Consider the following 11,399-nt stretch of genomic DNA (forward strand, 5'->3'; position numbering starts at 1 on the left):
GGTTCAGTTTAAGCTAACAGTTTAAGTAATGGAGTTGAAGATGGAAGCTAAACACTCATTAAAGAGGATTATCAACCCCTCTTTTGTTACACTTTTGGGCACATCTCATAAAAAGCACAAGGAACCATAAAACATTTCAACCCCCATTTAAAAGCTAGAATTTTTTTTCATTCTACTTAAAGTAACCAAAAATACCTTCCACTCAGTAGAATATCGCATCACAATTGCTCGGCACTGACTGTTATATTCTGCAATCCCCAATTTGGCTACATCCTCTGGTCCTCTGATTCCCAGTGTCTTATCAATTTCATATTCCTGAAAATTTGCAGTAAGATTGTTAACATCCCTGCCCTATGAAACAAATGCAATTCGACAAAACTAGAAAATAAAACAGATTAAAAAAAATTAGTTCTCAGAAAATCTACAGAGAAAACAAACTATAAATAGTATTATAAAAATGAAGAGGGCTTCCCTGGTGGTGCAGTGGTTGAGAATCTGCCTGCCAATGCAGGGGACATGGGTTTGAGCCCTGGTCTGGGAAGATCCCACGTGCCGCGGAGCAGCTGGGCCCGTGAGCCACAATTACTGAGCCTGCGCATCTGGAGCCTGTGCTCCACAACAGGAGAGGCCGCGATGAAGAGTGGCCCCCGCTTGCCACAACTAGAGAGAGCCCTCGCACAGAAACGAAGACCCAACACAGCCATAAATAAATAAATAAATAAATAAATAAAATTAAAAAAATAATAATAATAAAAATTTTAAAAAATGAGGAAAGTCTGATTATAGCAAAAATTCATACTTTAACATATTATATAATGAAATCTAATGTTTATTAAAAAATCAAAACATTATAAGGCTGGTGACTCAAACATACCACAGGTAAACCATGACAATCCCATCCAAATCTTCTGTCAACGTGAAACCCACTCTGGTGAGCATATCTTGTAACTATATCTTTAATTGTCCCTGCAAGTATATGTCCATAGTGAGGCAGTCCAGTTGCAAAAGGAGGCCCATCATAGAAGGTAAATCTAAGAGGTAATAAAAATACGTTAAGTTACTTTAAAACAGACAGCAAAAATTTAGGACAGCATTTTTCTATAGATAGCTCCTGTAACTGTAGAGCCTTTGGGGAGAAGAAAAGCTGCGAGGCTAGGAAACTGAGACATAACTGATTAGATATCTACTGGAGGCCCTGCCTTTAAAAAAGCTAATTATGACAGAGTTGGAGAGACCTGTATTGGACCATCCATCCTTCATTAATTAGTTCCATGATATAAGGGAAATTATTCATCCTGATCCTGAGTTATCTATAAAATAGGGAAACAAACACCTATGATAAAGTTTTTGAGCACAGGAGACACATGATGAAAACAGTAATTAAAGAAAGGACTGGTCTTTAGGTGAATGAAGACTAGAGGCAGGAAGTACCCCAATAGGAGGCTATCACACTACTAGTCTAAATGCTTAAATGAGGGTGGTGATAATGAGAAAAGTGGAAAGGAAGAGAGTGATATAAAAACTCTATTTGGAAGACCTCTTATTCTTAAAGACTCTACCTTTACCAAAGAAATTCACATACTTTGGCCTATGTTTTGATTGCTCTAAGCATTCCTGAAAACAATTAAAGTCGGACCAAAACTGCAAGATTTTCTCTTCTTCAGCAGGAAAATTGATGTTTTCTGGAACTTGCTGAACCATTTTGTTACTGCAAGAGAAATCAAATTTATTATTCTCAAAAGAGAAACCTAGGAATAACATACATTAAAATAAATGTACCTATCACTAGCCATGATACTACCTGGTACTTAAAAAAAATTCCCCTTTCTTTAAGGTAAAGTTCACATACCATAAAGTTCACCCTTTTAAAGTATATAATATGGGACTTTCCTGGTGGTCCAGTGGCTAAGACCACACTCCCAATGAAGGGGGCCTGGGTTCGATCCCTGGTCAGGGAACTAGATCCCACATGCCACAACTAAAAAAAGATCCCACGTGCTGCAATGAAGGTCCCGCATGCTGCAACTAAGACCTGGTGTAGCCAAATAAATAAACAAATATTAAAAAAAAATAAAGTGTACAATTCATTTTTACCTTTTTTTTTTTTTTTAAAGTATATTCACAAGGTTGGGCAACCACCACCACTCACTAATTCCAGAACATTTTCTTCACTACTCCCTCTTCTGCCCTCCAAGAACTTGTACACATTAGCAGTCACTGTCTATTCTCCTCTTCCCCAGCCTCCTGGAGACCATTAATCTGCTTTCTGCCTCTCTGGATCTTCCTATTCCGGACATTTCACATAAATGAAATTATGTACATACAGCCTATTGCGTCTGGCTTCTTTTACTTAGAATTATGTTTTCGAGGTTCATCCATGTTGTGATATGTACTCATACTTCATTGCTTTTTAGAGCTGAATAATATTTCATCATATGGATATACCACTTTTTGTTTATCCATTCATCAGTTCATGGACATTAGCATTGTTTCCACTTTTGGACAGAGCTGCTATGAATATTCATGTATAAGTTTTTATGTGGACATGTGTTTCCAGCTCTCTTAAGTAAATACCTAGGAGTACAACTGCTGGGTAATATGGTAACTGTGTTTAACTTTTTGAGAAACTGCCAAAATGTTTTCCAAAGCTGCTGTGTCATTTTACATTCTCCCCGCAGAGAATGAGATTCCAGTTTTTCTACATCCTCACTCCTTATCGTCCATCTTTGGATTATAGGAAATCCTAGTGGGTATAACATGGTATCTCATTGCGGTTTTGATTTCCATTTCCCTAATGATTAGTAATGTTGAGCTTATTGGCCATTTCATACCTTCTTTGGAGAAATGTCTATTCATCCTTTGCCCATTGTTTACTTGGGTTGTCTTTTTACTGTTGAGTTGTAAGAGTTCTTTATATTCTAGATAAAATCCCCTTATCAGTTACAGGATTTGCAAAAATTTTTTCCCATTCCGTGGCTTGTTTCTTATTTTCTTCATGGTATATTCTTTGAAGCACAAACACTTTTAATTTTGGTGAAGTCCTGTTTATTTACTGGTTTCGCTACTTCAACTTTTGGTGTCATATCTAAGAAACCACTACAGATAACAAGGTTGTGAAGTTTTAGCTCTTATATTTAGGCCACTGATCCATCTTGAGTTATTTCTGTATATGGTATGAAGTAGAAATATATGGTACTTTTAAATTTATTTCAGAATTTGTGTCCAATTCACACTCTTCACTTATTCTACAACTACAGTATAACATTTAGTAATTGCAGACAACACGCTTAAAAAAAAAAGAAAATCTTGGCAATTCTATCTAATGATACTAAAAATTCATTAATAATCTGAAAAAATAAATCTCAAAGTAGGTAAAAATTCTTACCTACATTCACAGGACAGAAAGTACTTTTGCTGAATCAACCTAATCTTTCTGAGGAAAACAGGCAAAACCTAAAAAAATTGTGAAGCTAAAAAGATGAGAATCACATTCAAATAATTCCTAGCTCATTCTAATTTTACATTTTATCACTTTTGTTGCTTACTCATGATTTTTGTAAAAGACAAACTCTATATCTCTCTGATTTAGTGCCTGGTGAGATAAGTCTTAAAGTATCTTTTTTCAGAAGTTTGTTAATAACCTCTTTCAGAAACACTTGATCAGTCAGGGCTTAACTATCTAGTGAGCATCCTCGAGCCCATTCCTCCTCAAAGCCTATTTATTCTCACTTTATAATTCTAATAAGGTTGGTGACCAGATTTCCAAGCCAACATCAGATTAGAAGGGGACAGAATTGCTAATAATGAGAAAACAACAGAGAAGGTGGAAAATCTTAAGAACACAAGAACTGTAACAGTCTGGGATAACTGACTCTAGGAGCAAAGAGACTTACATACCTCAACCAATTCTGAAAACATCAAAGCCTAAGTACAGTAATTGACCCATGCCATCAAAAAAATTTTTTTTATAAAAAATAAAAAATAAATTTATGCTAGAAATTATGGAGTTTCAAAGACAAATACAGTCCTTACTATGTTAACTCATTTCTAGTCTATTTTATTTGACAGAGAATGTGAAGAGACTAACCAAAAGATTAACCATGAAATGGCAAATACACACATTGATTAAAAATAAAATTAGGGAATCTAAAAATTATATGGAAATTCAAGATCAGGGAAAATTTAAATCATGCAGCTCCTATGCTTTTATCAATTAGCAACACTGATTCAAAATATGACTGTGAGCTTCCTAGCAGCCAAGACAAGGGATAAAAAGTTAAAAGGATATTGATTTTGCACATAAGAGAAAAATCTATAAAAAATGAGATTTATGCCACTGAGGTCTGAGTCACACATGGAAATGAGTGATCTGTTTAATAAACATTTTTAACATCAGAAAAAACATTTTTTAAAGTTTGTTACAAGCGGTGTCTTTCCTTTTGTCCCCCTGTCATTTATTTTTGAGATGTGAGAGTACCTTTGAGTTTTATATAGGAAAAAAATAAGGAAAGAACAGGTGGGCCATTTAACTCAACTATCCATTTCTGATTAGAGTGTGCCATTAAATGTTATTAAACAGAAGTTGAAAGGCATTTTGGATCTTCAGTTCTTGTTATAATTTCCAGCCTTTGAAGGATGGAGAGAGGTGTTTGTGCATTTACTGATTTACTAGGAGTCCTACTGGTTCAGTGACAACCTTACTAGAGGCCAATTGAAACTTAAGGGGTTACATTTGAAGACTAACAGATCTTTAGATATCAACATATTTATTTCTGTCACCCCCTAATGCTTGTCAAGGCTGGTCCTATGATTGCCAGCAGCTATGGAAGTTGATTAGAGCAGACTCACCAGCCCCACCTTGGACTGACGAGTCTGAACCTGCTTTTTAACAAGATCCTAGGGGATGAGCACGCACATCAAAATTTAAGTCATTCTCTTAAACTGTTCTGACCATTATTCTGGAATATCTATCTGAACTTTTTTTTTTTTTTGAGAAAACGAGATTTAAGCTTTCTGTGAAGATGGCTTTTAACTTTTATAAAATTTTCTAGAGAGCTTCTACTCCCCCCAAAGATTAAGAACCACTGCATTATTAGGCCAAACACAAAGACCCATGCAATGGTATAGACTATTCCAGGAAGAGCCATGTATCAGTGACCGGGCTATGGCGGCTGCCGAGGAGAAACGGCCCCCATGCATAAATCACAGGATTGCTCTGGCCCCTCACATCCACTGGAGAGCTGTACCTGCACAACAGCATCCAGTAACCACAGGGCTCTTGGGGGAAAGGGGGAGCAGAAAGAAGAGGGAGATTAACCCTGCCAGGTCATGCTCAGGGAAGCAACCTCCTCTTCTTCCCTTTAACTATAATCCAAGGCCTCCACTATCTTCCTTATTCCATGACTCCTTCAGACCTCTTTAGCCTCAACTTCCTGTTCAGCAATTTCTAGATACCCTCTTTCACCTTTACTTGTATTTACCTCCACAGATCTTGGAAAAGCATACCAAAAACATTTTTGTTTAAAATAAATCTCATGATCTTCCTTGCCACACTTGCTCCCATTTTTAATTCCACTGTACTAGTAGTTCCACTATTCCTTCCCGTTAACTGAAATTTCTGAGTCACCCTTAATACTACCAGATGATCCCCACATCCAGTTGATCACCAAGTCATGTGGGTCTGACTTCTAAGTCTATTTCTCTATTCCCTCTTCCTCATTCTCAGGTCTTCATAACTTGTTACATTAAGTCAAATTTAACCCAAGAGGTGGGTCCATCTCCAGCCTTTTCACAGACTACTTATATCCTATTAACATATAACCCAGAGATTTACTTACACAAATGTTTAAAATATGTACAAAGATATCAACTGAAGCGTTTCTATAGACAAATATCTGAAAACAACTTAAATATCCACGAATAGATTAGACTAAAATAAATTATGGTACATCAATACCATGCAGGCATTAAAAATAATAAATCATAATATATCAAATATATATATTCCTTATACATACTGAGAAAGAAAACAGCAAGTCACAGTTATAGCAATTTATACTATGTGTATTATAATATTTTCAAGAGATTAAAAATACACTAAGTCTATGTTTAAGTAATTCTGTATTTAATTTAGAAGGCTACCCACCAAACTTAACAATGGATACCACAAGAGAATAGAATTAGATGAGGAAGGCGTGAAAGAACAGATTTTTATTTACTTCATATTACTCTGTTTTGATTACTTTTGAGTATGTATTAACTTTATCATAAAAAGTTTAAAAATAAAGGGAAAAATAAATACTATACATCCTACACACCACCTTTCTAATAGAAAAGTTCTGAAAGTATCACTTCTGTATTAAAAAAAGAAAAATGCAATGGTTCCTCACTCCCAATGGTTTCTGTACAGACTTTTCAGTGGGGTAGCATGATCTTACCCACAATTACTACTCCTGGCCTTTACTCTTACAAAACTCCAGCTCCAACTACATCACATTCTTGACACTGCTGAGAAACAAAACTGCTTTGCGTTCAGGCCCTTTCTCCAAATACTCTAGAACTACTTAGCTTAAATGTACTCTGCTCTATGGGGATTTACCAATCCCCTTTTTACAAAACTAATATCCCCCTCCCCGGAATCTGCTCCTCTCCTACACATTATGGTTTATTTGTATTGCATGCCCATGTCTCTCCAATTCAACTGTAAACTTATTGCTGGCAAAAGCATTTTACTATCTAACCTCTTACTATCCTACCATGTGCTTACACATGGTAGTGCTCAAAAAGTTTGAACAAATCCCTTTGTCAGCATCCTTAGTTTCCATCAGTGATATTTCCCCCACCTGCCTTTCCAATATCCCACTCTGGGGGCTCCTCTTGGCAAGGATAATGGTTACGAGGGTTGGCTTTGGAATTTGACAGTTTTGGTGCCACAACTTAGTATGTGACTTACAGGAAAAGTTACTCAACCTTTAAACCTCAATTCTGCCACCTGTAAAATAAAGTCTGTAAATACAATGCTAATTTAATGTTAAGTGAAATAATGGCTATCAGAGCAATCACATGTCATCTATGGAAATTATTATCATTACTCCTTTGTCCACAAATTCTACTCTATTGCCTTTGCCCAGTCACTATATCATCTTTCCAAAAACATTTAAGAGTGCAATCTGCATTTAGCTGCCTTCTCTTCCCTACAATTCACTCTCTAATCACTTATGAAGAAGATATACTGTCCACCATTTTACTGATATTTACTTTGTAAAAGTTCATCGTATTACTTAGAAATCCCTAAAACAATTGCTTTGCCTCTAGTTTCATACTTCCTGACCTCTCTGCAACACCTGAATGAATGCTAGAAGTAATACTGTCAAACCTAATAAAAAACTTATCTTCTCTTCTGGATTCATTTCAAACACCACTTCACTCAAGAAGGAAACCACAAATTCATAAGGCTGGAAGCCAAGCATCATCTTCCACTTGTTCCTCACACGAAGCTGCAGTGACTACAACTCCCCATCTCCTGAATCACACACACTTTAAAATCCTGCTATACATTATACTACAGTCCCCTGCACCATATCCCCAAGTTCCTTCTCATCTTCAAGGCTCCAAACCCACTGCAGTTCCTGAGAAGCCTTCTCCTTCTCCCACTTCCAAATCCCACTTAGGAACTGTCTTCCTCCTCTGTGCACTTGGAATACTGTGTTATTAGACTGTGTAAGAGCCGAGGACGGGGGATTCCCCTCTAATCCCAGGCACCCAGCAATAAATGCCCATTCGTGGGAGCCTAAGACTTTGTTCTTATGAATACCTAGACTTCCAAGTAATATCGTCCATCTTCTGAACTCCAGTAAGCTCGATCACACCAAATTCTCAGAACCACCCAACAGTTCAAGTGTTACCAGGATACCAGGCTGAAGCTGAGAAACTTCCAAGAGTTGTAATCCTCGGCCCGAGAGCCAAGCCAGGATTGGTACCTGGTGCTGAGTTCTTTCGCCCCACTTAGACCCCCTCCCAATGTTTTCCTTGGAAACGGATATGCAAGTAACTAACCCATAGCCCAAAATAAACATTAAAAAAAAAAAAATCTTGTGTACCGGAGGGGACCGTGGATCCCAGTGGGCAGTAAGGGGCGTACCTGAGGGGCCCGTGTGCAGGACAGGTTGACCTGAGGGGCCCCGCGGGCAGGATGGGGAGTACCTGAGGAGCCTCCGCGAGCAGTACCAGGCGTACCTGAGGGGCCTCCGAGCCTGAGTACCTCGGAATGAGCCCCGTCTACGCCTTGGTCAAGAGTCTAGAGGTGATGCAACTCCCCGAAAGCGTGAAGCTAAGAGGAAGTGGCCTGGTTTGCATCGGCCAATCAGCGTCCGCCGTTTGACACGCGTCAACAAGCCGGACGCCGATTGGCCGCGTGGGTTCCAAGTCACGACCGCCCGACCAAGCGTTGCTCTGTGACCTAGCAGGCTGTGCGACTCCGTGGCGTGGCGGCGACGCGCTGCGTCTTTCACGCAGCTAGGGCGACGGTGGTGGACACGACTATTTTGTGGCCTCCGGGGTGGGGACTGACTGGGAGGGGCACAGAGAGGAGGCTGTTGTGCGTCCTGGGCGTTGTTACACAGCCTTTGTCGGTGTTCACTGTACACAAGACGTAAGTGCATTTCACCAGGGGTTAACTAAATCCAACGATAGTAGCCTCAGTAATTATGTTGCGGGGCCGTGAGTGCGCAGTCTCAAGGCTGCTTTACTAGATGACCGTTAAGGAAAGCAGCCCTAGGCACTAGGACTATGTTTTCTGGTGTAGTGGAGACCTACACCAAACCACCTTGGAGTCTGCAAAAATGCAGAGTCCTGGGGCATGGACTAGGCCTGCTGAGTCTCTGGAGGTGGGTCACAAAAATATGCATTTTAACACGCATCCTGGATAATTCTGTTGCATACTAAAACTCTTGACCCACCTATCTGAAGAGACCCTCCTGTTTCTCAGGGAAATGCAGAGGCCACAAAATGGTCTGTGAGGAGCTGAAGCACTGGTGGTCAGTGGTGTTCAGAGAAGCCTCTCCTTTTGTGTCTTTCAGTGCCACCTGCAGAGGTCTCATGAATTTTACTGCAGAAGTGATGGTAACAGCCATATGGAGAGAGATAAAAAGGAAGGAAATGCCTGACAACCAGCTTTAGAATTATTGTGTGTTTCCTGTATTGGAAACAAAATTATTTGCATATTAGTCTGCTTACTTATGTATTTATTATCACTGCTGTGAGTCTGCCCAGCACCTTTTGGATCTGCTGGTTAAAAACCAAGGAATCCAGGGGCTTCCCTGGTGGCGCAGTGGTTGAGAATCTGCCTGCCAATGCAGGGGACACGGGTTCGGGCCCTGGTCTGGGAGGATCCCACATGCCGCGGAGCGGCTGGGCCCGTGAGCCACAACTACCGAGCCTGCGCGTCTGGAGCCTGTGCTCCACAGCAGGAGAGGCCGCGATAGTGAGAGGCCCGCGCACCGCGATGAAGAGTGGCCCCCGCTCACCGCAGCTAGAGAAAGCCCTCGCACAGAAACGAAGACCCAACACAGCCGTAAATGGATAAATAAAAACAAATACTTAAAAAAAACAAAAAAAAACCCAAGGAATCCAGAGCCATGCAAAGGACAGTAGACCTCACCAGAGACTATGACGGAAATTTTAGCCCTTGACAAATTGAGAGTAATTCTGTATGTAACTGTTTAGTGTATCCAATAAAAGGACAGAAAAAAACTGATCTGAGAATATGTATAAGGCATTCCTTGATAAGTTTAAGAACACTTTGATAGTCTGTGTAGGAGCACCCTAAAGGGATTAGAGTAGGGGATTTTATGTCCTTGCCCAAAGGGATGACTCTCCAATAACTTAACTTACTTCAACACATATATTTAGTAGTGTCTTTACCTTATTAACTATAAGTATTTCGAATGTTTTAATTTTCACATTCCTCAAGTTGCCACCTTGTTCAGTTCATTTTTATAATCTGTCCAGACAGCCCAGATTAGAGCAGGACAGAGGGCTTCCAGACAGATGTGTCCAAGGGAAAAAAAGGTGGGGATGATAGGTCTAATTATTGGGTTGGCCAAAAAGTTCATCTGAGTCTTCCATAAGACGGTATGGAAAAACCCAAACAAACTTTTTGGCCAGCCCAGTATTTTAAAATGTCTGATGTCTAAATTTAATGTCTAAAACTGAAAAACCAAGAAATCACAGCATAAGCATGTTAGGTAGAAATTCAGAGATAAATATCAGAGGAAACAAAGTTTTTGAAGGTGGTTGTATCTGGGGAGCAGAAACGGAATGCAGAAGGCTACTTGATGTTACTTGTCTGCTCTGGAGAAGGGAGGGTGTAACATTTAAACATGGCCAAAAACTCTGGACACTTCTCACTGAGAGGTGAGGATCTATGTCCCCTCACTTTGAGTCTGGGTGGGCTCAGTGTGTTTTAACCTGTAGAATACAGTGGAAATAACTGAGCCAATTTCTGGACTAGGCCTTAAGAGACTGGCAGCATCTGCTTCCTACTCCTGAAACCTATTTGCCATGCTGTGAGGAAACCAATGGACAGGCACTGAGTGAGCAGTCCATTTTAGAAATAGATCCTTTAGCCCCAGCTGGGCCACTCCCATGATATTACACGGAGTAGAGATGAGCAGTCCCCATTGAGTCCTGACCAAGTTGCTTATTTGTGAGGAAAATGAACGACTGTTAATGGGATGGCTTGCTATGCAGCAATAGATAAGAAGGTATAAATATAATCAACATCAAGAGAAGGTGGAATATTTGGATTATTTATCCTCCTGAGTGGTGGTTTCCGCTTTACACAAAGTCTGAAGTCTTGGAAGCACAGGAATCTTGAATGACTTTTCAGCTACTTAGTTCCTTGGACCCTGTTTACTAAGCACCCACTTAGTGCTAGACATAGTTCTAGACAGTGTGGACGTAACCGTTAACAAACCAGGTGATATCTCTGCCCTCAAAGAGTTTATATTTGATCAAGATGTAAATCAATAAATACTTAATTTCAGATATACACAGTATGGCTCAATGATAATCCCTTGGGACTTTATATATATATAGCATAATTTTGTACAGAGCCCAGTTTGATAGAGGCTTATCTGTCTTGAATCCTAGCCACAGTGATTTAATGAGGTATTAAATCTGCTTCCCTATCTGGACCCAGGGTCTTGACTCCTAACTGTGACTACATATCTTTCAGACACTTGGATTTTTCAAAAGCCTCTAGTCTAATTAGAATTTTGGGATTTAGAATTTTGGCCTCAATTCATGGAGGCCAAGGACAGGAAAACTCTGCATTTGGCATCCTTTTCTGGTCCTCACAGAACTCTCCCATGATGTTGGTCTGAAATATCCTGCATTTC

The 11,399-nt window shown here is 39.7% G+C and overlaps 1 protein-coding gene and 1 non-coding gene across 4 annotated transcripts in view; both read right to left on the reverse strand.

Moving 5' to 3' along the window:
* The window catches only part of IARS1 (isoleucyl-tRNA synthetase 1), an 80,053-nt gene extending 71,733 nt beyond the window's left edge, over nucleotides 1–8,320 (reverse strand). The window contains exons 1-4 of one of the 3 annotated variants that reach the window (XM_059924393.1): nucleotides 8,203–8,320; nucleotides 1,583–1,708; nucleotides 875–1,031; nucleotides 196–315 (exon numbers count right to left, since the gene is read on the reverse strand). In XM_059924393.1, coding sequence (XP_059780376.1) covers nucleotides 196–315; nucleotides 875–1,031; nucleotides 1,583–1,701 — 396 coding nt within the window. In that variant the 5' untranslated portion in view covers nucleotides 1,702–1,708; nucleotides 8,203–8,320. Of the gene's footprint in view, nucleotides 1–195; nucleotides 316–874; nucleotides 1,032–1,582; nucleotides 1,709–8,140 lie in introns of all 3 variants that reach the window. The other 2 variants (XM_059924392.1, XM_059924394.1) reach the window with 2 other exon arrangements.
* On the reverse strand, nucleotides 5,144–5,276 carry LOC132368298 (small nucleolar RNA SNORA84). The gene has a single exon (XR_009504036.1). It is a non-coding gene; the product is annotated as a small nucleolar RNA SNORA84 (small nucleolar RNA).
* Nucleotides 8,321–11,399: the final 3,079 nt, after the last annotated feature.

This window comes from Balaenoptera ricei, chromosome 6 (assembly GCF_028023285.1).
Source record: "Balaenoptera ricei isolate mBalRic1 chromosome 6, mBalRic1.hap2, whole genome shotgun sequence".
Classification (NCBI taxonomy): Eukaryota; Metazoa; Chordata; class Mammalia; order Artiodactyla; family Balaenopteridae; genus Balaenoptera; species Balaenoptera ricei.